The sequence below is a fragment of the Saimiri boliviensis genome, chromosome 4 (genome assembly GCF_048565385.1).
Source record: "Saimiri boliviensis isolate mSaiBol1 chromosome 4, mSaiBol1.pri, whole genome shotgun sequence".
NCBI lineage: Eukaryota > Metazoa > Chordata > Mammalia > Primates > Cebidae > Saimiri > Saimiri boliviensis.
The window spans coordinates 149,085,719-149,111,332 of record NC_133452.1 but is presented as its reverse complement, the minus strand read 5'-3'; the positions used below and the strand labels follow the sequence as shown (position 1 = coordinate 149,111,332).

The 25,614-nt window shown below is 40.8% G+C and overlaps 1 protein-coding gene across 1 annotated transcript in view; it reads right to left on the bottom strand.

The window, feature by feature from the left end:
• SYCP2L (synaptonemal complex protein 2 like) overlaps positions 1–25,614 on the bottom strand; it is a 96,400-nt gene that overhangs the window by 38,634 nt on the left and 32,152 nt on the right. Inside the window, exons 15-22 of the mRNA XM_074397114.1 lie at positions 12,912–13,057; positions 12,019–12,112; positions 11,107–11,204; positions 9,243–9,285; positions 9,065–9,149; positions 5,573–5,621; positions 1,792–1,936; positions 492–541 (exon numbers count right to left, since the gene is read on the bottom strand). Of these exons, the coding sequence (XP_074253215.1) occupies positions 492–541; positions 1,792–1,936; positions 5,573–5,621; positions 9,065–9,149; positions 9,243–9,285; positions 11,107–11,204; positions 12,019–12,112; positions 12,912–13,057 (710 nt within the window). The remainder of the gene's footprint in view (positions 1–491; positions 542–1,791; positions 1,937–5,572; positions 5,622–9,064; positions 9,150–9,242; positions 9,286–11,106; positions 11,205–12,018; positions 12,113–12,911; positions 13,058–25,614) is intronic.

Below are 25,614 nucleotides of genomic sequence, written 5' to 3'. Positions count from 1 at the left end.
ACCCTACATCTTTTTTTTCTTTCTTTTGAGGCAGGGTCTCATTCTGTCACCCAGGCTGGAATGCAGCGGTTGGCTCACTGCAACTCCCACCTCCAGGCTTAAGCCATCCTCCCACCTCAGCCTCCTGAGTAGCTGGGACTATAAGCACGCACCACCATGCCTGGTTAATTTTTGTATTTTTTTGTAGAGATGGGGTTTCACCATCTTGCCCAGGCTGGTCTGGAACTTCCCAAGCTCAAGTGATCCATTCCCCTTGGCCTCCCAAAGTGCTGGGATTACAAGTGTGAGCCACCATGCCCAGGCTAAAAGACCCTAAATACTTACCCAAGATTCATATTAAATGTTTAGAAGTCATTGCAATTTCTACTGGCAGTGATTCAGATACCAGTAAACCATGTTTTGCTATTTTCATATTTCTGAAAGTTGTGTTTGGAGAAATAAATGCAGTTTAACTCATAGGGCACACAGCAACCCAGATAAAACGTACTTACTTGGTCTTTCTCATGGCCACTGCTACTGCTGGGAGGGAAAATTGGCAAGGCTAAAATGAAAGAAAACAAGTACACCACAGATGCGTTAACTCACGCGGCCTACAGAAATCACTTCTCCCTCTCCCAATATGCTAAGGCTAAAAGCAATTCCCACTTCCTACAGCTTCCTCAAACATCAACTCTTTTTTTTTTTTTTTTTTTTTTTTTCTGAGACGGAGTCACACTCTGTTGCCCAGGCTGGAGTACAGTGTCACAACAGCGACTCACTGCAATCTCTACCTCCCAGGTTCAAGTGTGTCTCCTGCCTCAGTCTCCCAAGGAGCTGGGAGTACAGGCTACCATGCTCGGCTAATTTTTGCATTGTTAGTAGAATGGGGTTTCGTCATATTAGCCAGGCTGGTCTCAAACTCCTGACCTCGTGATCCACCCTCCTCAGCCTCCCAAAGTGTTGAGATTACAGGTGTGAGCCACTGCGCCCGGCCATGTCTATTCTTCAGATCCTTTCCTGATTATTCAACTTTGTTCCTCGCCACTCAGTTCCTCACCACTCAGCATGAATTCTCTCCTCCAAACCTTGTCCATGAACATCACCCTCACATCCTTGCCTTGCCCTTGTAGTTTGTTCTGTTTGAAACAGGGTCTCACTCTGTCACCTGGGCTACAGTGCAGTGGTGTGGTCACTGCTTACTGCAGCCTTGACCTCCTGGTCTCAAGCAATCCTCCTGCCTCAGTCTCCAGAGTAGCTGAGACCACAGGTGCCACCATGCTCAGCTCATGTTTTAATTTTGTAGAGATGGGGTCTCATCACATTGCCCAGGTTGGTCTCAAACTCCTGGGCTCAAACAATCCTGTCTAGGTGGCTCACACTTGTAATCCCCTCCCAAAGTGCTGGGATTGCAGTCATGAGCCACGATGCAGGTCCTTGTAGCTTTACCTACCTAAGAATGCTTCCCTTTCTCCTCTGTACATCCTATTCTTTTTTCCCAGGATTAATTCAAGTCCCACCCACCTCTTCCTTGAAGATTTCCCGATGATTCCAGCTCATGACAGAGTCCTCTTATCTGAATTTCTGCTCCATTTATACAAAACTCATCTTTAACAACTGTTGGTTAATTTCATATTCTTCCGTTTCATGTACACAATACATTTTGCCTTTCCAATGTAACTGTAGCAGGGAAAGTTGGCCCTATGATCATGTGTTTCTTTGGAGCCACTCCCATTGTATATGGAAAAATAAATACCTGCTGATTTGAAAATCGCTATTTGAAGAGTGATTCAAAAGAAGACATGCCAGGCTTACTTCTTAGACTACTTCTGGTTCTTGTCTTCTTTCTATTAACATATGACTTTAGGGATTTCCTTTTTCGGTTACTGATCCAAGATTGTTCACTGGTACTTGAATCTTGATTACTCTCAGAGAAGAGATGTTTTCTATAACTCTGCTTCTACAAGCACAGATCACAAATGAGAACTTTTAGGGGGGTATTAGTGCTACTTACAGCTAATTAAACATATTCTACAAAGCTAGAGGTAAGAGAAGCACCCTTCTAGAAGACTTGGCTCTTTTATGTAATATAAACGCAAAGAAGTATGGAAAGGAAGAAAAGGATTATTCCATCAGTCAATTCTCAACCAGGTTGCTCTTGTATAGGCTGACAAAATCCTTTCTAATAAAATATTTGCAACAGAAGAGATGCTGGACAATGACAAAAGAAAGCATGCCAACATTTTTTGCAAAGACATGCCTCCCTACATTTTAGAAGAACCAAAACCAAACAGGAGGATCATTTCTTTCTTTCTTTTTTTTTTTTGAGATGGAGTCTCACTCTGTTGCCAGGCTGGAGCGCAGTAGCGCAGTCTTGGCCCACCACAACCTCCGCCTGCTGGGTTCAAGCAATTCTCCTGCCTCAGCCTTCAGAGTAGCTGGGATTACTGGCATGTGCCACCACACTCAGCTAAATTTTTTTTTTTTTTTTTTTTTTTGGCATTTTTGGTAGAGAAAGAGTTTCACTTTGCTGGCCAGGCTGGTCTCAAACTCCTGACCTCAGGTGATTCACCCTCCTTGGCCTCCCAAAGTGGTGTGATTACGGGTGTGAGCCACAGCACCCAGCCCAGGAGGGCAATTCCTGTTTAAAACATAAAGCATTTTGAAATTAAGCCTGGACTATAAAAGGTTGGAGATTTAGGGCAAGTTTAATCTTTCTGCTGGATTATTCAACTGTACTCTGATATTTCTATTTTTAAAATCTTTTTGTTTTTACATTAATTTTTATAAATGCTGTGATGAATACATGTTTATGCTTGATTTTAATATGAAATTTGTTTTTAATGTTTGTTGGGAATCTTCAGAGCCCAGTCCCCAAACCCTCTTGCCTCTCTAGGGGCTGCACCATTCAGCTGCTAACAGTTAATTCTATTTCAGGCCAGGGAGGATTCTTATGGATTCAAACATATTAAGTGGTTACACTATCTCACATCATCTTCTCAAATAGAAAACACATCAGCCAGAAGATAGGCCCTGCCTGGAATGACAAAATGCAAAATCAGCTCCCAAAGCGGTCACCAGGAACTGGGTGGGGTGGCTCACACCTGTAATCCCAGCACTTTGGGAGGCCAAAACAGGCAGATCACTTGAGGTCAAGAGTTCGAGACCACCCTGGCCAACATGGTGAAACCTCGTCTCTACTAAAAATACAAAAATTAGCCAGGCATGGTGGTGGGCACCTGTAATCCTTGCTACTAGGGAGGTTGAGGTACGAGAATCGCTTGAACCCAGGAGGCAGAGTTTTCAGGGAGCCAAGATCGTGCCACTCCACTCCAACCTGGGCAACAGAGTGAGACCCTGTCTCAAAAAAAAAAAAAAAAAGAAAAAAGAAAGCTGTCACTGGGCTAGGGCAAGACTACCAACACCCTTGCTGGCGACAGCATGACCCTTAACAGTTAAGGTGGGTGATGGTTAGTTATCTAGTCTTCAAATGAATTTATTTTTTGAAGACCCAATTATTCCTTCTTTAAAATATTTAACAGTTCAACACTTTGTAAAAATGGTAATCTCTTTAATTGATAAATAAAAATTACACTTATTTATAATGTATGATGTTTTGAAATGTGTATACATTGTAGAGCGTCTAAATCAAGTCATTAGTATTTGCATTACCTCAAATACTTATCATTCTTTTGTGTGGTATGAACACCTAAAATCTACTCTTGGCAATTTTTTCTTTTTTCTCTTTTTTTTTTTTTTTTTTTTTTTTTTGAGACAGGGTCTAGCTCTGTTACCCAGACTGGTGTGCAGTGGCACAATCATAGTTCACTACAACTCCTGGGCTCAAGCGATTCTGCGGTCTCAGCTTCCCCAGTAGCTGGGACTACAGGTATTCACCACCATGACCGGCTAAATTTTTATTTTTCTTTTGTAGAAATCAGGTCTCGCTATGTTACCCAAGTTGGTCTCAAACTCCTGGTCTCAAGGAATCTTCTTGCCTCAGCCTCCCAAAGCACTGCGATTACAGGTTTGAGCAACCATGCCTGGCCAGCAATTTTTAAGTATATGATATGTAATTAACCATAATCACGATGAAACACAGTAGATGTTTTAAACTTATTTCAAGAGGGGCACAGTGGCTCAGGCCTATAATCCCAACACTTTGGGAGGCCGAGTAGAAGGATCACTTGAGCTCAGGAATTCAAGACAAGCCTGGGCAACATAGTGAGACCTCATCTCTACTAAAAATTAAAAAAAAAAAATAGCTGGCTGTGATGGCATGCACCTGCAGTCTCAGCTACTCAGGAAGCTGAGGTGGGAGGATAGTTTGAGTCTGGGAAATTGATTCTGCATGATCTATGATCTCACCACTACACTCCAACCTAAGTGACAGAGCAAGACTTGATCTCAAAAAAACCAAAACCAAAACAAACTTATTCCTCCTAATTGAAATGTTTATGCTCTGACCATCTCCCCCAACACCCCTGCCCGTCCCCTGGTAACCACCTTCTACTCTCCACTTCTATGAGTCTGACTTTTTCAGATTCCACATATAAGTGAGATCACATGGTGTTTATCTTTCTATGCCTGGCTCATTTCACCTAACACCATGTCCTTCAGGTTTATCTATGTTGTTACAAATGACAAGATTCCCTTCCTTTTTAAAGTTAAATAGTATTCCATTGCATATACATACACACACACACACACACACCATTTGTTCTTTATCCATTCATATATTGATTACTAGAGAAGATATTTTCTAAAAGAAACTTTGTGAGCCAGGCCTATTTGCATCTTACTCTTTCTTTAAGCAAAAAAAATAAATAAATAAAATGAAGGCTGGGGAAACCCACATCTGTTTGAGAGGTCCTTAGTCCAGTGTCTTATAAAGAGTAACACTTCATTCAATCCATTTAATTAAAAATCCACATAGCAGCGATTCCTCAGGGATCTAGAACCAGAAATACCATTTGACCCAGCAATACCATTACCAAGTTTGTGTCTTCGACATATCTCTCTGGCTGTAAGTGCCTGTTCCATAAGCAGTGCCCATTCTCACTCAATGCTGCCCCTTTGGGTCACAATAAGAGAGAGTACCCATCATCTCTCATTTGGGTGAATGGACTCTTTACAAAGTTAAATGAGCATTTGCTACAGCGGCAAATGACAGACTTAAGCAGTCTTTCAATTTTCCATTACTCATATGCCATCAAATAAGATTTCACATGAAATACTACCTTCTGCTGAGGTGTCGATTGGGGTTATTTGTCCATCCATATGGCAGATTTACCTTTTCATAGTTCACAGCTAATAAAGCCCATTGCAGTGAATAAAATATTAATAAGTAAATCAAGTAAAAGTGTAGTTCAAGAGGCTAAACTTCTGATTGTCAATTGTACTTCTTTGGGGGCTACCTACTATTTGTTACAAGTAATGATTTTCCATGCGAAAGTGAAATCATTTCAAAATAGTTTAAGATCAATTTAATTGAGAAAAATATAGATAAGAGCAGAGCTATGACATATCTTGAACATGGTATACAAATAACTGAAATGGGAGAAGTATTGCCTTAAAAGAATAAAAGTTATCTTACCGATACACTTGTTTCTGGTTTTCTGTCACCCTCAAAAGTAGACTCTGCCCTAAAAAAAAAAATACATTAAATTAATGGGACTGGTACAACATCACCCTCCTCCTTCCCTAACTATTTTGCTTTCACATACCCTTTGTCTGATCATGAACCCAGCATGTGGGAAACACCCTATCCTGCAAACTTCTTATCTTGCAATCTATTTCCAAAGATTCTCTGGCAGACAACTGCTTATTTAAAATAAAATAAACCTTTGTTAAACCCTTCGTCTGTCAGCCATATAAAGAAAATGAAGGCAGAGTGGGATCAGGGAACAACCAGCCAGCAGGCGCAACACTGACAGGTTTCTCAAGCACGGCTGTAGCTTAGAACCACAAGGGATGCTTTCAACAAAAGCTTTATCTGATGATTAGTAGTGCTGGGCATCTTTCCATACATCCTTCCAGGCAGCCATGGATCTCTATAGTTTCCTAGAATTTTCTATAACTTCATATTCTAGTCATATTCTAGAATTTTATGTAAATGGAATAATATATACTTTTTGTCTGGTTTCTTTTACTGAGCATGATTTTGAGATTCATTCATGTCGCACATATCAATAGTTTGTTCCTTTTTATTTTTGTGTATTTCATTGTATGGATACACCAAAATTTGTTTATCCATTCTATTCATGAACACTCGGGTCGTTTCCAGTTTGGAGCAAGCTGCTATAAACATTCACATACATTCCATTGTATGGACAATTTCTCTTAGGTAAATGACTGGAATTAGAATAGTGGGGTTATAGGGCAGATACACTTTAACATTTGAAGATGGTACTAGCAGTGTAAAAGAGTTCCAGTTACTCTACATGTTCGCCAACACTTGGAACAGTCAGTCTAATTTGAGCTATTCTGGTACATGGGCAGGATAGCTCATTAAACTTTGTAAATTTACATTTCCATAATAACATATAATGTTGAACAACATTTCATGTGCTTATCTGCCATCTGTATATCTTCCTTGGTGAAATTTACATCTTTTGCCTACATTTTTATCGGGTTTTATTTGTATTATTGAATTCTGAGAGTCCTGAATATATTTCAGATGTATCTCAAATTATAAAGCCTTCATTAGATACATGCTTTACAAATATTTTCTGCAATATGTGGCTTGTTCTTTTATTCTCCTAACAGTGGTTTTTAAAGAGCATAAGTTTTGTTTTTTATTTTGATGAAGTCCCATGTATCAATTTGTTCTTCTACTGTGCATTTGGTGTCCTATCTCAGAAATCTTTGTGACGCAAGGTCACAAAGGTATTTTCATATGCTTTCTTTCAAACAGTTTCATATTTAGGTCTATGTTCCATTTTTAATGTTTTATAAAGTGTGAGGTAAGAACCAAACAGATGTCATTTATTTTCTTACACATGGATATTCAATTGTTTTAGCACCCATTGCTGAAAACCTATTTTTTCTCCATGGAACTGTCTTTAATTTTGTCATAGACTAGTTGTTCATATATAAGCAGGTCTATTTCTGGACTTCCTTCTGTTTTTTTATTCATCTGTCTTTATGCCGATACCACATATTTTTTTTTAGAACGGGCTCTCACTATATTGCTCAGGCAGGTCTTGAACTCCTGGGCTCAAGCTATCCTCCCACCTCTGCCTCCCTAAGAGCTGGGATTACAGGTGTGAGCCACAGCACCCAGTCACACTTTCTTGATTAACATAGTTTTATAGTAGACCTTGAAAGCAGGTAGTATGCATGCCCTTCCACTTTGTGCTTTTTTCTTTTTTTTTAATTTGTTTCAGCTTTTGCACATCCTTGAAATTTCCAAACAAAATTCAGAAATCGCTTGCCAATCTCTTTTTTTTTTTTTTTTTTTTGAGATGGAGTTTCACTCTTGTTTCCCAGGCTGGAATGCAATAGCATGATGTCAGATTACTGCAACCTCCACCTCCCAGGTTCAAGTGATTCTTCTGCCTCAGCCTCCCGAGTAGCTGGGATTACAGGCATGCACCACCACACCTTGCTAATTTTGCATTTTTAGTAGAGATGAGGTTTCTCCATGTTGGTCAGGCTGGTCTCGAACTCCCGACCTCAGGTGAGCCGCCTGTCTCAAGCTCCTGAAATGCTGGGATTATAGGTAGGCATGAGCCACTGAGCGCATTTCAATCTCTCTCTCTCTCTTTACATACATACATATATATATATATATATATATATTTACACACACACACACACACAAAATCAGGGATTATACTGAATTCACAGATCATTTTAAGAAGAATTGGCACCAGGCACTGTGGCTTACACCTGTAATCCCAGCACTTTGAGAGGCCAAGGCAGGCAGATCACCTGAGGTCGGGAGCTCAAGACCAGCCTGACCAACATGGAAAAATCCCGTCTCTACTAAAACTACAAAAATTTTAGCCAGGGGTGGTGATGCATGCCTGTAATCTCAGCTATTCAGGAAGCTGAGGTAGGAGAATTGCTTGAACCTGGGAGGCAGAAGTTGCAGTGAGCAGAGATTGTGCCATTGCACTTCAACCTGGGCAACAAGAGTGAAACTCCATCTCAAAAAAAAAAAAAAAAATAGAAGAAGAAGAACTGGCATCTTAATATTAAGTTTTCCATCTCTTGAGCACAGTATCTGTCTCCACATATTTAGATCTTCCTTAATTTCTCTCAACAATGTTCTATAGCTTTCAGTGCAGGAGGTAGAGGAGGAAGTGGTCTTATGAATCTTTTGTCAGATTAATTCTAAACTAGGTCATGTTTAAATACTACTAGTAAATGGCATAGCTTGTTATTTCCATTTTTTGATTGTTGTTCATGTACAGAAAGAAAATTAATTTTTGGATATTGACTTTGTGTCCTTCAGTCTCAAAGTCACTATTTTCCTGCAGAAGAATACGTTGTTGGAGATAACCCTAGAGGTGTAATGGTAGAGGCCAGAGGTCAGGAGAACTTGCCAACACTCCTCCAATGATTCCATAGAAAACTTCACACAACACTCTCTTGTGTGTGGTCAGGGGCAGGGGTTGGCCAAACACAGGAAAGGGGAAAATCCTAGGTGGTCAACTTGTAGTGCCCACATTAACACTGATCTGCATGGTTGACATGGTTTGGCTGTGTCCCCACCCAAATCTCATCTTGAATTGCAGCTCTCATAATTCCCATGATTTGTGGGAGGGACCCAGTGGATGATAACTGAATCATGGAGGCAGTTCCCCCATACTGTTCTCATGGTAGTCAATAAGTCTCATGAGATCTGATGGTTTTATAATAAGGGGTTTCCCCTTTCACTTGGCTCTCATTCTCTCTTGCCTGCCGCCCTGCAAGATGTGCATTTCACCTTCTGCCATGATTGTGAGGCCTCCCCAGCTGTGTGGAATATGAGTCCACTAAACCTCTTTTTCCTTATAAGTCACCCAGTCTCGGGAATGTCTTTATCAGCAGCGTGAAAACAGACTAATAGAACGGTTTGTTAGTTTTAAAAATCACTTACCTTGATTTGTCACTTAATTGAGAAGCCTGAATTTCAACAGGTGGTTCTTGTAACTCTGAAGAATGCTCATGCTCTGAAAGAACTTCTAATGACAAAAATTTAAAACAAGTTAAGCATCTCAAGTAAACATTTAAATACACCATGCAAGTCTTGACTGTGACCAATGAAGGTGTCTGACCTTGTTGTGTATCATCTGGTTTCATTTCTGCCACGTTTGTTTGCTGTGGAGAAGCAAATTATATTATGGTTTAATTGAAGCCTCTCTTTTGAAAGTCTTTCGGGTCCTCCAAGAAAAGCATATGCATTAAGTTCTAAGATAACAGACATCTCAGTCACTGATAAATGAATTTTTTCACTCCAAATGATGGTTGGCCATTCCAAAAAATTCATGTCCACCCTCACAAAAGAATTTGCTCCACTGAGAGAATCACAGACTGTCACAGGCAGCAGGGAAACACTAGATGAAGGCTCAAAACTGTCTTCAACGGCATCAGTACTGTCGGGATAAGTGCACAACGACCCAAGCAGACTAGCTTGAAAAGGATGACAACTTTTCTGGAGCAATAATCTCTGGTGTGTTTGCTTAAAAAAAACTGTGACACTCTATCACACTTCCACATAACATATTCATGTGATCAGATGTAAAAAAAAAAAAATGTGGAATTGGCTGGGCACAGTGGTTCACACCTATAATCCAAGCACTTTGGGAAGCAAAGGCAGGTGGATCACTTGAGCCCAGGTGTTTGAGAGCAGCCCGGACAACATGGAGAAATCCTGTCTCTACAAAAACACAAAAATTAGCCAGGTGTGATGGTGCGCTCCTGTAGTCCTAGCTATTCTGGAGGCTGAAGCATGAGCATCGCTTGAACCTGGGAGGTGGAGGTTTACAGTGAGCCAAGATTGTGCCACTGAACTACATCCTGGGTGACAGAGCCAGCCTCATCTCAAAAAAATTTAAAAAAAAAATTTTAAATGAAGAAAATGAGGACTTGACTAAATGCCTACATGCCATGCAATGTATTAGCTACTCCACGTACATTCTTTTTCCCATCCCAAGAGGGCTACCCTGTGAACTCCTGATGCCTCCATTCATTCAGGTTCCTCAATGCTCGATGTTACTAATGTGCCCAAGTTCCTACAGCAAGTAAGTGAAAGCCAAGTCTCACCCCCAAACATTAGGCTCCTTCAGTCTCTAGATCCCAAATGAAGGAACGAGGTAGAGGCCAGAAATGTCATGTATTCCAAGGGAAAGCTGAGTTGAATGAAAGAGAATTCATGCCAGGTGATGTTGCTCACAGCTGTAATCTTAGCACTTTGGGAGGCCAAGGCGGGTGGATCACCTGAGGTCAGGAATTTGAGACCAGCCTGGCCAACATGGCGAAACCCCGTCTCTACTAAAAATACAAAAATTAGCCAGGCATGGTGGCAGGTGCCTATAATCCCAGCTACTCAGGAGGCTGAGGCAGGATAATTGCTTGAATCCAGAAGGCGGAGGTTCCAGTGAGCCAGTGTGGTGCCATTGTACTCCAGCCTGGGCATCAAGAGCAAAACCCCATCTCAAAAAAAAAAAAAAAGAAAAAAGAGAGGGAATACACAATTACTCAACCATGCAGCAAAAACAATCTCAGGGAGAGAATAGTCCAAAAATTGACAGACTGCTGATGGGTCATAGTGGCTCACGTCTGTAATCCCAAAGATTTGGGAGGTCAAGATGAGAGAATCTCTTAAGGCCAGGAGTTTGAGACCAGCCTGAGCAATGGCGCGAGACTCCATCTCTATAAAAAATTTACAAATGAGCCAGGCATGGTGGCAGCACCTGTAGTCCTTGCTCCTCAAGAAGCTGAGGCGGAAGGATCACATGATCCTGGGAGGCTGAAGCTGCAGTGAGCTATGACAACAGAGCAAGGCCTTGTCTTAAACTTTTTTTTTTAATTGAAAAATGGCCAGGAGAAAATGGTCTATGAACCAGGAAAGGTGGCTTCCACCTGTCACTATCCTAGCAGAAACAGATAAGAACCTTGAGCCCCACTTCCTGTACTCACGGGTGGCTCAGATTGGACATTTAAGGGGAGAGTTATTAGGCAACGGTCATCTTCAGCACTCATGAACTCCACCACATTGGTGGATTCTTCTGCCTGCTCTGTACAAATTAAGAAAAAGACATTTAATATAACAACCGTGCACACACTGACACGCTCACCATGTTCTTCATGGGATGCACCCTCTGGTACCTCTCCATCCTTTGGTAAGAGCTGGTAATTTGTTCCTGCCTCAAAACTCCAATCAGAAATCTTTAAGCACAGGCCAGGTGCACTGGCTCACACCTGGAATCCCAGCACTTTGGGAGGCCAAGGCGGATGGATAACTTGAGGCCATGAGTTTGAGACCAGCCTGGCCAATGTGGCGAAACCCTGTTTGCACTAAAAATACCAAAAAATTAGCTGGGCATGGTGGCACGTGCCTATAGTCCAGCTACTCAGGAGGCTGAGGTAGGAGAATCTCTTGAACCTGGGAGGCAGAGGTTGCAATGAGCTGAGATTGCGCCATTGCACTCCAGCCTGGGTAACAAAGCAAGACTCAAAAAAAAAAAAAAAAAAGAAAAGAAAAAAGAAAAATCTATGGGCATTTGGGAAAACAGCCTTGGGGTGTAACTGAAAAGAGAAACATGCTCTAGTGCAGGGCCAGCTTTGTGGGTAGACAAAACCCTCCCTACCCCCATGTCTTGCCTCCCCCAAACCCCATCATTTATTCTCCTTTGTCATTTCCAGTTGACCCATAGAAAGACCTTATCAGGTATAGAAAACGATTCAAGGCTGTCAGCAGCTCTTCTTCCTCCAGAGGTACCATCAGACATGTGTCACTCTCGTATGACCACAGGTTTCCAGTGACCTCTTCCAACTAAGGTTTGTTTCATAGGAAATGCAGGGTCCGAATTTTGTTATTTCCCAATATACCTGTGTCTCTTTCATGGCCACTGAAACTCTCCATGTCTTCTTTATCAGACTTACTAAAAAGTTCTGAGGAGATTTTCATCTGACCAGGCAACATCTGAAATGCAAGACAAAAGTCAACTTTGAAATGTAGTCATCTTCAAAAAAAAAAAAAGTAAACAATGTTTTTAAGAAAAACCTAAAGCTCAGAACAAAACACACTGATAAATCAGAAGTTAGTCACTTTGTGAGGAGCAAGGACTACAGGTGCTGCCACCATGCCTGGCTCATTTGTAAATTTTTTATAGAGATGGAGTCTCGCGCCATTGCTCAGGCTGGTCTCAAACTCCTGGCCTTAAGAGATTCTCTCATCTTGACCTCCCAAATCTTTGGGATTACAGACGTGAGCCACTATGACCCATCAGCAGTCTGTCAATTTTTGGACTATTCTCTCCCTGAGATTGTTTTTGCTGCATGGTTGAGTAATTGTGTATTCCCTCTCTTTAAAAATTACCCAGTCTCGAGTATGTCTTTATTAGCAGCGTGAGAACAGACGAATGCACTGTCCCCAGGTCTGGGGGAGCTGAGAGAGAAGGAAATGCCAGTGTCCTCAAGACTCTAGGGAGAAGGTGAAAGAGGATGATAATATCCTAGAAAACCTTTCAGATGTTCACAATAAGTAGAATAAGGCATTTCAAGGAACAAAGAGCCTTTCTGTCCTGCCTCATCAAGACAATGGCCCATGAAAGGGAAAAATGGGATTCAAACCCAGAACTCTCAACTGTTTTTACATGGCATTCAAAAGACCAGGTTTTCTGCTTGATCAAATACCCACATCGAAACCCAACAAGAACATTTAATAGACATGAAACATACTAAAACATTTTAAAATAATCCAAAAGAATGAAACCTCCCACCTGTTTATCTTCTCCTAAAGCTTGAATGGAAGCTTGTGATATGTTGATCTGCAAATCAAAATGGATTTCTATCTTCATGACTTCTTTGTAGCTGATAAGGATAGGGTTCTTCAGGTAAATGATAAGCATCTTTATCTTCTCAGTTTCTAACAGAAAATATGGAATATCAATGGATATCAACATATTTCAATGTTTTATTTTAAAATTTTATAATTTTAAATAACTACACTGGGGTATTTGTCTAGATTTTTCTGTGGTAAGAGTTGAAAAGTAATCATATTAAGTAACATTACATTGAAATTGTTCTTTAGATTTACATGTGTATTTACACATATACACATACTATACGATTAAGTGGTTGATCTTGCAAACACTGGAAGTAACTTACCTTAGCAGCAAAGAAGTGAAGATAGTTTTGTCTTCTGCAATTCAGTTTTTTTAAGAGCATTTTGTTTATACAAAGCTATCATCTGCAACAGGTATTTTATTGCCAAATATGCTAAGAGTTTTGTCTTCTGCAATTCAGTTTTTTTAAGAGCATTTTGTTTATACAAAGCTATCATCTGCAACAGGTATTTTATTGCCAAATATGCTAAGCACAATATTCATTCTCTCTCTGAAATTCTACTTATTTTTAAAATTGAAAATGAAACTCACTGTCCCCAGTGTGCAAAATGGAATAATCTACCACCATTTCAATAGACTTTGCTTGAAGAAGAGACAGAAACACCTTAGAAAGAAGTCTGTGTCTCAGACAATAGCCTCCTTGCAGGCCCTTAGCAGGTCATCAGCCCTTTCCTGACAAATTGTAATCAGGCTTAGAAGAGAAAATAGCTTAGACAAAATTTACAAAGAGTCTAAGAATAAGCCACGTTAAGTACAAGGTAAGTTGGAAGAAGCAAAGGCAGCTAAGTCCAGGAAAGAACAGGCAAAGCTAATGGCCACAAATTAATGAGACGGGAAAGAAGAAAAAAAAAAAGAGTGAAACATACATGGGTCTAAATCTGTGAGGTCCAACTCATCAGAGGACTCAAAGCATGCCTAGTACCAACTGAGACGCTCTGTAAGCATAAAATACACATCCGATGACAAAGACTCAGTACACAAAAGGAGAATGTAAAATGTGTCATCAATAACTTTAAAACATTGATTATATGTTAAAACAATATTCTGGATATACTGGATTAACTATATTGCTAAAATTAATCTACTTTTTTCTTTCTAGAAAGTTTTAAATATCTGGCTCACATTATATTTCCATAGGACAGTGTTGGTCTAGAGTCAGCTCCCCAAAATATTAATCTTACTGGACATTTTACTCATCACTGCAGGGAAAGTCTATAAAACCCTGCAACAAAAGTAATATTAAATATCTTAAAAAGTAACAAGCTAATTTGGCTGCGGGGATCCATGCAAACAGAAAAGGGTCAGAAGAAACACTCTGAGGGCTACAGGCTACACTTCCAGCTCCTTAGACAGGAGGGCTATGATACAGAATAAAAGTCTTACTTAGAGTTTACTGGAAAATCATCCATTTCTTTGGCCATAAGAATGGAAACAGTGATACCTACTTCCTGTAGAATTTGTGCGACACTTTGTATGTTGAAAACCATGAGCCACAGAAATGTGCCATATTCATGAAGTTACAAAATATACTTTGGCAAGTTGATTCCTGAGAGCCATAACTGAGTATTCATATTCTTAAAATAATAAATTATTTTTACTTTTTTCCTCACCCCCCCCCCACTTAGCTCTTTAGGAATGCAATTATGGAAAAAAAAAACATTAAAAAGTGGGCAAAGGACATAAACAGACACTTCTCAAAAGAAGACAGCCATGCAGCCAACATAAAAAAAAATGCTTACTATCACTGATCACCAGAGAAATGCAAATCAAAACCACAATGAGATACCATCTCACGCCAGTCAGAATCATTATTATTAAAAAGTCAAACAACAGATGTTTGCAAGATTGTGGATAGAAAGGAACACTTTTACACTGTTGGTGGGAGTGTAAATCAGTTCAACCATTGTGGAAGACAGTGTGATGATTCCTCAAAGACCTAGAGAAAGAAATACCATTTGACCCAGCAATCCCATTAGTGAGTATATACCCAAAGGGATATAAATCATTCTGTTATAAAGATACATGCACACATATGGTCATTGCAGCACTATTCACAATAGCAAAGACATGAATGAACCTAAATGCCCATCAGTGATAGAATGGATAAAGAAAATGTGGTACATAGACACAATAGAATACTATGCAGCCATAAAAAGGAACAAGATTATATCCTTTGCAGGGACATGGATGGAGTTGGAAGCCATTAACCTCAGCAAACATGGGAAAAGAAAACCAAACACCACAGGTTCTCACTTATAAGTGGAAGCTGAATGATGAGAACACATGGACACATGGTAAATAAAAACGTACACTGTGGGCTGGGTATGTTGGGGGAGAACACAGGGAAAAGTAATGGATGCTGGGCTTAATACCTAGGTGATGGGATGGTCTGTGTGGTAAACCATTATGGCACACATTTACCTATGTAACAAACCTGCACATCCTACACATGTACCCATAAACTTAAAAAAAAGTTGGAGGAAAAATATTCAATTATAACATTTATCTTCTTTCCATCAGGCACTCCCTGTGCTATAAGCTCATCTAACTATGTTTGCTTAGAAATTCTAAGGAGGCCAGCTGCAGTGGCTCATGCCTATAATCCCAGCACTTTGGGAGGCCAAGGCGAGTGGATCACTTGAGGTCAGGAGTTCGAGACTAGCCTGGCCAACATGGCGAAACCCCATCTCTACTAAAATACAAAAATTAGCCAGATGTGATGGTATGTGCCTGTAATCCCAGCTACTCGGGAGGCTAAGGCAGGAGAATTGCTTGAACCTGGGAGACAGAAGTTGCAATGAGCTGAGATCGTGCCATTGCACTCCAGCCTGGGCAACAGAGTAAGACTCTGTCTCAAAACAAAACAAAAAGGAGGGCCAGGGGTGGTGGCTCACGCCTGTAATCCCAGCACTTTGGGAGGCCAAGGCGGGTGGATCACGAGGTCAAGAGATTGAGACCATCCTGGTCAACACAGTGAAACCCTGTCTCTACCAAAAATATAAAAAAAATTAGCTGGGCATGGTGGCGCGTGCCTGTAATCCCAGCTACTCAGGAGGCTGAGGCAGGAGAATTGCCTGAACCCAGGAGGCGGAGGTTGCAGTGAGCCAAGATTGCGCCATTGCACTCCAGCCTGGGTAACGAGCAAAACTCCGTCTCAAAAAAAAAAAAAAAAAAAAAAAGGAATTCTAAGGACCAAATCTGGACCAAACCAGGCACCCCCTGAGATTCTCCCCACCAGGAGAGACAACAGTTAATGTACAACCTAGTTCTGCCCATGATGGCCCCAGTCAGACCACCTGACGGATAAGACATCAAACCAAGTCATGGAGCCCCCACACTTCCTCACTCTCTCCCCTACATGCCATTCATGCTAAGTCCCCCTTATAAGCCCTGGCTTTCTTGCTCATCCACTGCCTGGAAACAGACTTAGTGCTGTTGGGAGTAGGGGGCACAGTGGGAGTGAGACCCCCGCCTCTTGTATTGCATGGGAGCTGGGTGAGGCCTGTGACTGCCGGCTTTCCCCCACTTCCCTGACAATCTGCATAACTCAGCAGGGACAGCCATAATCCTCCTAGGAACAGAACTCCATTGACCTGGGAACCTCACCCCTATCCCTAACAGCAGCTGCAGGAAGACCCACCCAAGGAGAGTCTGAGTTCAGACACACCTAATCCCGCCCACACCCAGTGGTCCTTCCCTACTCATCCTGGTAACTGAAAACTAAGGGCATATACTCTTGGGAGTTCTAGGGCCCCACCCACCCCTGTTCCTCCCCATGTACCACAGCTGACGCTCTCTGGAAAGCGCCACCTCCCAGCAGAAGGCCAACCAGAACAAATATAGTGCATTAAGCCACCAAAGCTAAAAACCATCACAGAGTCTGTTTCACCCACCTGCCACGTCCATCAGAACAGGTACTGATATCCATGGCTGAGAGACCCAGAGACAGTTCACATTACAGAACTCTGTGCAGACAACCCCCAGTTGCCTGGAGCCTGGTAGACTTGCTGGGTGGCTAGACCCAGAAAAGAGATAACAATCACTATGGCTTGGCTGTCAGGAAGCCACATTTATAGGAAAAGGGGGAGAGTAGTACATCAAGGGCACACCCCACGGGACAAAAGAATCTGAACAACACCCTTCAGCCCTAGACCTTCCCTCTGACACAGCCTACCCAAATGAGAAGGAACCAGGAAACCAATTCCAGTAATATGGCAAAACAAGTTTCTTTAACACCCCCCAAAAATCACACTAGCTCACCAGCAACAGATCCAAACCAAGAAGAAATCCTGATTTACCTGAAAAAGAATTCAGGAGGTTAGTTATTAAGCTAATCAAGGAGGCATCAGAGAAAGGTGAAGCCCAATGTAAGGAAATCAAAAACATGATACAAGAAGTGAAGGGAGAACTATTCAATGAAATAGCATAAATAAAAAACAATCAAAACTTCAGAAAACAATGGAAAACTTACAGAAATGCAAAACGCTCCGGAAAGTCTAATAGAACCGAACAAGAAGGAAAAAATGTTGGCCAGGCACAGTGGCTCACGCCTGTAATCCCAGTACTTTGGGAGGCCAAGGTGGGCAGATCGTAAGGTCATGAGACCATCCTGGCCAACATGGTGAAACCCCATTTCTACTAAAAATACAAAAATTATCTGGGTGTGGTGGTGCATACCTGTAATCCCATCTACTTGGGAGGCTGAGTTACAAGAATTGCTTGAACCCAGGAGGCAGAGGCTGCAGTGAGCTGAGATCACACCATTCCACTCCACCCTTGCAAGAGAGCAAGACTCTGTCTCAACAACAACAACAACAACAACAACAGAACTTGGAGCCGGGCGTGGTGGCTCAAGCCTGTAATCCCAGCACTTTGGGAGGCCAAGGTGGGTGGATCACGAGGTCAAGACATTGAAACCATCCTGGTCAACATGGTGAAACCCCGTCTCTACTAAAAGTACAGAAAATTAGCTGGGCATGGCGGCACGTGCCTGTAATCCCAGCTACTCAGGAGGCTGAGGCAGGAGAATAGCCTGAACCCAGGAGGCAGAGGTTGCGGTGGGACGAGATCGCGCCTTTGCACTCCAGCCTGGGTAACAAGAGCAAAACTCCCTCTCAAAAAAAAAAAAAAAAGAAAAAAAAAGAACTTGAAGACAAAGTCTTTGGATTCATCCAATACAACAAACACAAAGAAAAAAGAGTAAGAAAATATCAACAAAGCCTCCAAGAAGTATGGGATTACATCAAATGATCAAACCTAAGAATAATTGGTGCACCCAAGAAAGAAGAGAAATCTGTAAGTTTGGAAAATATATTTGGGGGAATAATCAAGGAAAACGTCCCCATCTTTGCTAGAGATCAAGACATACAAATACAAGAAGGACAAAGAACACCCAGGAAATTCACAGCAAAAAGATCCTTGCCTAGGCACACTGTAATCAGGTTTTCTAAAGTTAAGATAAAGGATAAAATTTTAACAGTTGTGAAACAAAAGCATCAGGTAACTTATAAAGGAAACCCTATTTGATTAACAGCAGATTTCTCTGCAGAAACCCAACAAGCTAGAAGGGATTGGGGCCCTATCTTTAGCCTCCTCAAACAAAGCAATTATCAGCCAACAATTTTGTATCCAGTGAAACTAAGCTTCACATATGAAGGAAAGATAAAATCCTTTTCAGACAAATAAATGCCGAGAGAATTCGCCACTACCAAGCTGCCACTATAAGAACTGCTAAAAGGAACTCTAAATTTTGAATCCTGCAAACACATCAAAACAGATCCTCTTTAAAGCATAAATCACACAGAACCTACAAAACAAAAATACAATATTCAAAAACAAAAACCAAGGTTTATAGGCAACAAATAGCATGATGAATGGAATGGTACATCACATCTCAATACTATCATTGAATGTAAATGGCCTAAATGCTCCACTTCAGAGATACAGAATTGCAGAATGGATAAGAATTCACTAACCATCTATTTACTGCCTTCAAGAGACTCATCTAACACATAAGGACTCACATAAATTTAAGGTAAAGGGGTTGAAAAAGACATTTCATGTAAATGGACACCAAAAGCCAACAGGAGTAGTTATTTTTATATCAGACAAAGCAAACTTTAAAGCAACAGCAGTTAAAAAAGACAAAAAGAGAGAGGAAATCCAAGATGGCTGAATAGACACAACTCTGGCACACAACACCCAGTGAGAGAGATGCAGAAATCCAGAGATCTCCCAGCTCCAACTGAGGTACCAGGGGAATTTCAATGGGTCTGGTCCTATGGTGAGCAAAGCATAGGCAAGGCAGAGTGAGGTGGGAAGGTGTGCTGCTTCACTCAGAAAGTGCATCTGACTGGCGAGTTGGAGGCTTGCCCTCTGACGCTTCGGTCCAGATACAGCACTTCCCCATATGCCTCAGCAATACACAGAACAGGGGATCTTTGCCGGTCAAGCACTGAGAATTACAAGTGTGGAGTTGAATAATAATCCAGGACACTGTCCTGGATTGGTCCATAGACCTAAACACACACATAAGCCCAAAAGGTGGCTGGGAGAGGCTGTGGACTGAGCTATCGCCCGTTCCCCATGACCGGAGAGAGAGGAAGCTGAAAGGGGGAGACAGCCTGGCATGGCTGGGTAGATCCCTACCCTCCCCCACAAACCCCAGAGGGCTGAAGCTCTGACTCTAGAGGGTTGTGCAGCCAGTGCCACAGTCAGAGCTGAACGCTTAATGATCCAGCCCAGTGGAGGAAGGACACAACCCACCACTAGGGGGGTGGAACTGGGCTTCATATTTTAACAAAAAACACAGGACGCCTACATAGCAACAGGACAGTGTTCTTGACAACCCAGCAGCGCCTACAGGTCAGCAGATGAGGCCAGCCTAATCTCCCAGTATAAACAAAAATGACACAGGAAGCTTCCCTAGTAACCTGAAGAAGTCCCTAGAAATCCAGTAATGCATCGACAGGCAGACAAGTGACCTCATCAAGCAGCTCCCTGACACCACAGCCAGGTAAATCCACGAAGATGGGAAAAAACCAGCTCAAAAAAGATGAAACCGTCAAAGACCAGAATACCTCTTTTCCTTCAAGGGATCACAACTCCTCAATAACACAGGATCACAACTTGACGGAGAAGGAGTGCGACGAATTGACAGATATAGGCTTCAGAAGGTGTATAACAATAAACTTTTCTGAGCTAAAGGAACACGTTCTAACTCAATGCAAAGAAACCAAAAACAATGAAAAAAGGTTAGACGAAATGCTAACTAGAATAACCAGCTTAGAGAAGAACATAAAAGACTTGACATAATTGAAAAACACAGCATGAGAACTCCATGAAGCAAACACAAGTTTTAATAGCCAAATTGATTAAACAGAAGGATACGAGAGATTGAAGATCAACTCAATGAAATAAAGAGAGAAGCCAAGACAAGAGAAAAGAGTGAAAAGAAGTGAACAAATCCTCCAAGAAATATGAGGCTATGTGAAAAGACCTACTCTACATTTGATCAGTGTTATCTGAATATGAATGAATTCAGGGGAGAATGAATCCAAGCTGGAAAACACACTCCAAGACATTATCCAGGAGAACTTCCCAAGCCTAGCAAGGTGGTCCAACATTCAAATTCAAGAAATACACAGAACTCCACAAAGATATTCCTCAAAAAGAGCAACCCCAAGGCACATAATCGTTAGATTCACCAGGGTTGAAATGAAGGAAAAAATGCTAAGGGCAGCCAGAAAGAAAGGTCAGGTCACCCACAGAGGAAAGCCAGTCAGACTCACAGCAGATCTCTCGGCAGAAGCCCTACAAGCCAGAAGAGAATGGGGGCCGATATTCAGCATCCTTAAAGAAAAGAACTTTCAACCCAGAATCTCTCTTTTTTTTTTTTTTTCTTTTTCAACCCAGAATCTCATATCCAGCCAAACTAAGCTTCGTAAGTGAAGGAGAAATAGAATCCCTTACAGACAAGCAATTACTGAGAGATTTTGTCACCAGCAGACTTGCCCTAGGAGAGGCTCCTGAAAGAAACACTAAGCACAGAAAGGAACAAGTACCAGACACTGCAAAAGCAAACCAGTTGGCAAAGACCAAATATGCAATGAAGAAAATGAGTCAACTAATGGGAAAGAAAACCAGCCAGTAACAAAATGGCAGGATCAAATTCACACATAACAATATTAACATTGAATATAAACGGCCTAAATGCCCCAATCAAAAGACACAGACTGGCAAACTGGATAAAAAGTCAAGACCCACAGGTGTGCTGTATTCAGGAAACCCATCTCACATACAAAGACACACACAGACTCAAAATAAAGGGATGGAAGAAGATTTACCAAGCAAATAAAGAACAAAAAACAGCAGGGGTTCCAATCCTAGTATCTGATAAAATGGACTTCAAACCAACAAAGATCAAAAGAGACAAAGAAGGACACTACATAATGGTAAAAGAATCAATCCAACAAGAAGAGCTAACTGTCCTAAATATATACGCCCCCAACACAGGAGCACCCAGATACATAAAGCAAGTTCTTAATGACCTAAAATGAGACTCCCACACAATAATAGTGGGAGATTTTAACACTCTACTGTCAATATTAGACAGATCAATGAGACAGAAAATTAACAAGGACATCCAGGACTTGAATGCAGAGCTGGACCAAGCGGACCTAATAGACATATATAGAATGCTCCACCCCCAATCCACAGAATACACATTTTTCTCAGCACCACATTGCACTTACTCTAAAATTGATCACATCATTGGAAGCAAATCACTCCTCAGCAAACGCAGAAGAACAAATATCATAACAAACAGTCTATCAGACCAGAGTGCAATCAGACTAGAACTCAGGATTAAGAAACACACTCAAACTTGCACCAACACTTGGAAACTGAACAACTTGCTTCTGAGTGTAGACTAGATAAACAATGAAATGAAGGCAGAAATAAATATATTCATCCAAACCAATCAGAATGAAGACACTACTTAACAGAATCTCTGGGACACCTTTAAATCAGTGTTGAGAGGGAAATTTATAGCAATAAATGCCTACATGCAAAACAAGGAAAGATCTAAAATTGACACCCTATCATCAAAATTGCAAGAGCTAGAGAAGCAAGATCAAAAAAACTAAAAAGCTAGCAGAAGACAAGAAATAACTAAGATCAGAGCAGAACTGAAGGAGAGAGAGACACACAAAAAATCTTCAAAAAAATCAATAAATCCAGGAGCTGGTTTTTTGAAAAGATCAAAATAGACCGCTAGGCAGACTAATAAAAAACAAAAGAGAAGAATCAAATAGATGCAATAAAAAAAGATAAAGGGGACATCACCACTGATACCACAGAAATACAAACTACCATCAGAGATTACCACGAACAGCTCTATTCACATAAACCAGTAAACCAGGAAGATATGGATAAATTCCTGGACACTTGTACTCTATCAAAACTAAACCAGGAGGAAGTTGAAACCCCGAATAGACCAATAACAAGGGCTGAAGTTGAGGCAGCAATCAATAGCCTACCAATCAAAAAAAGTTCAGGTCCAGATGGGTTCACAGCCAAATTCTACCAGACATACAAAGAGGAGCTGGTTCCATTCCTTCTGAAACTGTATCAAACAATACAAAAGGAAGGAATCCTCCCTAATTCATTTTATGAAACCAACATCATCCTGATACCCAAATCAGGCAGACTCAACTAAAAAAGAAAACTTCAGGCCAATATCCATGATGAACACTGACGTAAAAATCTTCAATAAAATATTGGCAAACCGATTGCAACAGCACATCAAAAAGTTTATCCATCGTGATCAAGTAGGCTTCATCCTGGGGATGCAAGGCTGGTTCAACATATGCAAATCCATAAATATAATCCATCACATAAATGGAACCAAAGACAAAAACCACATGATTATCTCAATAGATGAAGAGAAGGCCTTTGACAAAATTCAACAGCCCTTCAACTCTCTATAAACTAGGTATCAACAGAATGTATCATAAAATGATAAAAGCCATTTATGACAAACCTACAGCCAATATCATACTGCATAGGTAAAAGCTGGAAGAATTCCCTTTGAAATCAGGCACTAGACAAGGATGTCCTCTCTCACCACTCCTATTCAATACAGTATTGGAAGTTCTAGCCAGAGTAATCAGGTAAGAAAAAGAAATAAAGGGTATTCAATTAGAAAAGGAGAAAGTCAAACTGTCTCTATTTGCAGACGACATGACTGTATATCTAGAAGATCCCATCATCTCAGCCCAAAGTCTTCTCAAACTGGTAAGTAACTTCAGCAAAGTCTCAGAATACAAAATCAATGTACAGAAATCACAAGCATTCCTATACACCAATAAAGACTTAAAGAGAGCCAAATCAAGAGTGAACTCCCACTCACAGTTGCTACAAAGAGAATAAAATACCTAGGAATGCAACTAACAAAGGATGTAAAGGACCTCTTTAAAGAGAACTATAAACCACTGCTCAAGGAAATAAGAGAGGACACAAACAGATGGAAAAAGATTCCATGCTCATGGTTAGGAAGAATTGATATCGTAAAAATGGCCATATTGCCCAAAGTAATCTATAGATTCAATGCTATCCCCATCAAGCTGCCAATGACCTTCTTTATAAAACTGGAAAAAAACACTTTAAACTTCATATGGAATCACAGGAGAGCCTGCACAGCCAAGACAATCCTAAGCAAATAGAACAAAGCCAGAGGCATCACACTACCAGACTTCAAACTATGGTACAAGGCTACAGTAATCAAAATGGCATGGTACTGGTACCAAAACAGAGACATAAACCAATGGAACAGAACAGAGGCCTGAGAAGCAACACCACACATCTACAACCATCTGATCTTTGACAAACCTGATAAAAACAAGCAATGGGGAAATGACTCCATGTTTAATAAATGGTGGGAAAACTGGCTAGCAATGTGCAAAAAGCAAAAACTGGACCCCTTCCTGTTACCTTACACTAAAATTAACTCCAGATGGATTAAAGATTTAAACATAAAACCTAACACCATAAAAACACTAGAAGAAAACATAGGCAAAAACATTCAGAACATAGGCATAGGCAAGGACTTCATGACTAAAACACCAAAAACATTGGCAACAAAAGCCAAGATAGACAAATGGGATCTAATTAAACTTCAGAGCTTCTGTGCAGCAAAAGAAACCATCATTCGAGTGAACCAGAAACCAACAGAATGGGAAAAAATGTTTGCAATCTACCTATCTGACAAAGGGCTAATATCCAGAATGTACAAAGAACTAAAACCGATATACAGGAAAAAAACAATGCCATTCAAAAGTGGTTGAAGGATATGAACAGACACTTCTCATAAGAAGACACATATGAAGCTAACAAACATATGAAAAAATGCTTGTCCTCATTAGTCATTAGAGAAATGCAAATCAAAACCACAATGAGATACCATCTCACATCAGTTAAAATGGTGACCATTAAAAAATCTGGAGACAATAGATACTAGAGAGGATGAGAAACAGAAACACTTTTACACTGTTGGTGGGAGTGTAAATTCATTCAACCATTGTGGAAGACAGTGTGGCCATTTTTCAAGGATCTAGAAACAGAAATTCCATTTGACCCAGCAATCCCATTACTGGGTATATACCCAAAGAACTATAAATCATTCTACTATAAAGACACATGCACACATATGTTCATTGCAGTCCTGTGTACAATAGCAAAGTCCTGGAACCAACCCAAATGCCCATCAATGATAGATTGGACAAAGAAAATGTGGCACATATACACCATGGAATACTATGTAGCCACAAAAAACGATGAGTTTGGGTGCTTTGTAGAGACTTGGATGAATTTGGAAACCATCATTCTCAGCAAACTGACAAAAGAACAGAAAACCAAACACCACATGTTCTCACTCAGGAGAGTGTTGAACAATGAGAACACATGGACTCAGGGAGAGAAACATCACGCGCTGGGGGCAGTTTGGAGGAGGTAGTGGGGGGATGGGGGTGGGGAGGGTGGGGAGGGATAACATGGGGAGAAATGCCAGCTATAGTATACACCTAAAGTAAAATTAAAAAAAAAAAAAAAAAGACAAAGAGAGACATTATATGATGGTAAAAGGCCTTTTCCAACAGAAAAATATCCCAGTCCTGAACATATATGCACCTAACACTGGAGCTCCCAAATTTATAAAAGTTACTAATAGACCTAAAAAATAAGATAGAAACAACACAATAATAGTGGGGGACTTCAATACTCCACTGACAGCACTAGACAGGTCATCAAGACAGAAAGCCAACAAAGAAACAATGGATTTAAACTATACCCTGGAACAAATGAACTTAACAGATATATACAGAATGTTCCATCCAACAGCTGCAGAATATACATTCTATTCAACAGCACATGGAAACTTTCTCCAAGACAGATTATATAAGAAGACCACAAAATGAGCCTCAATATATTTTTAAAAATTGAAATATTATGATGATTATTTTATTTTTTGAGATGGAGTCTTGCCCTGTCACCCAGGCTGGAATGCAGTAGCACAATCTTG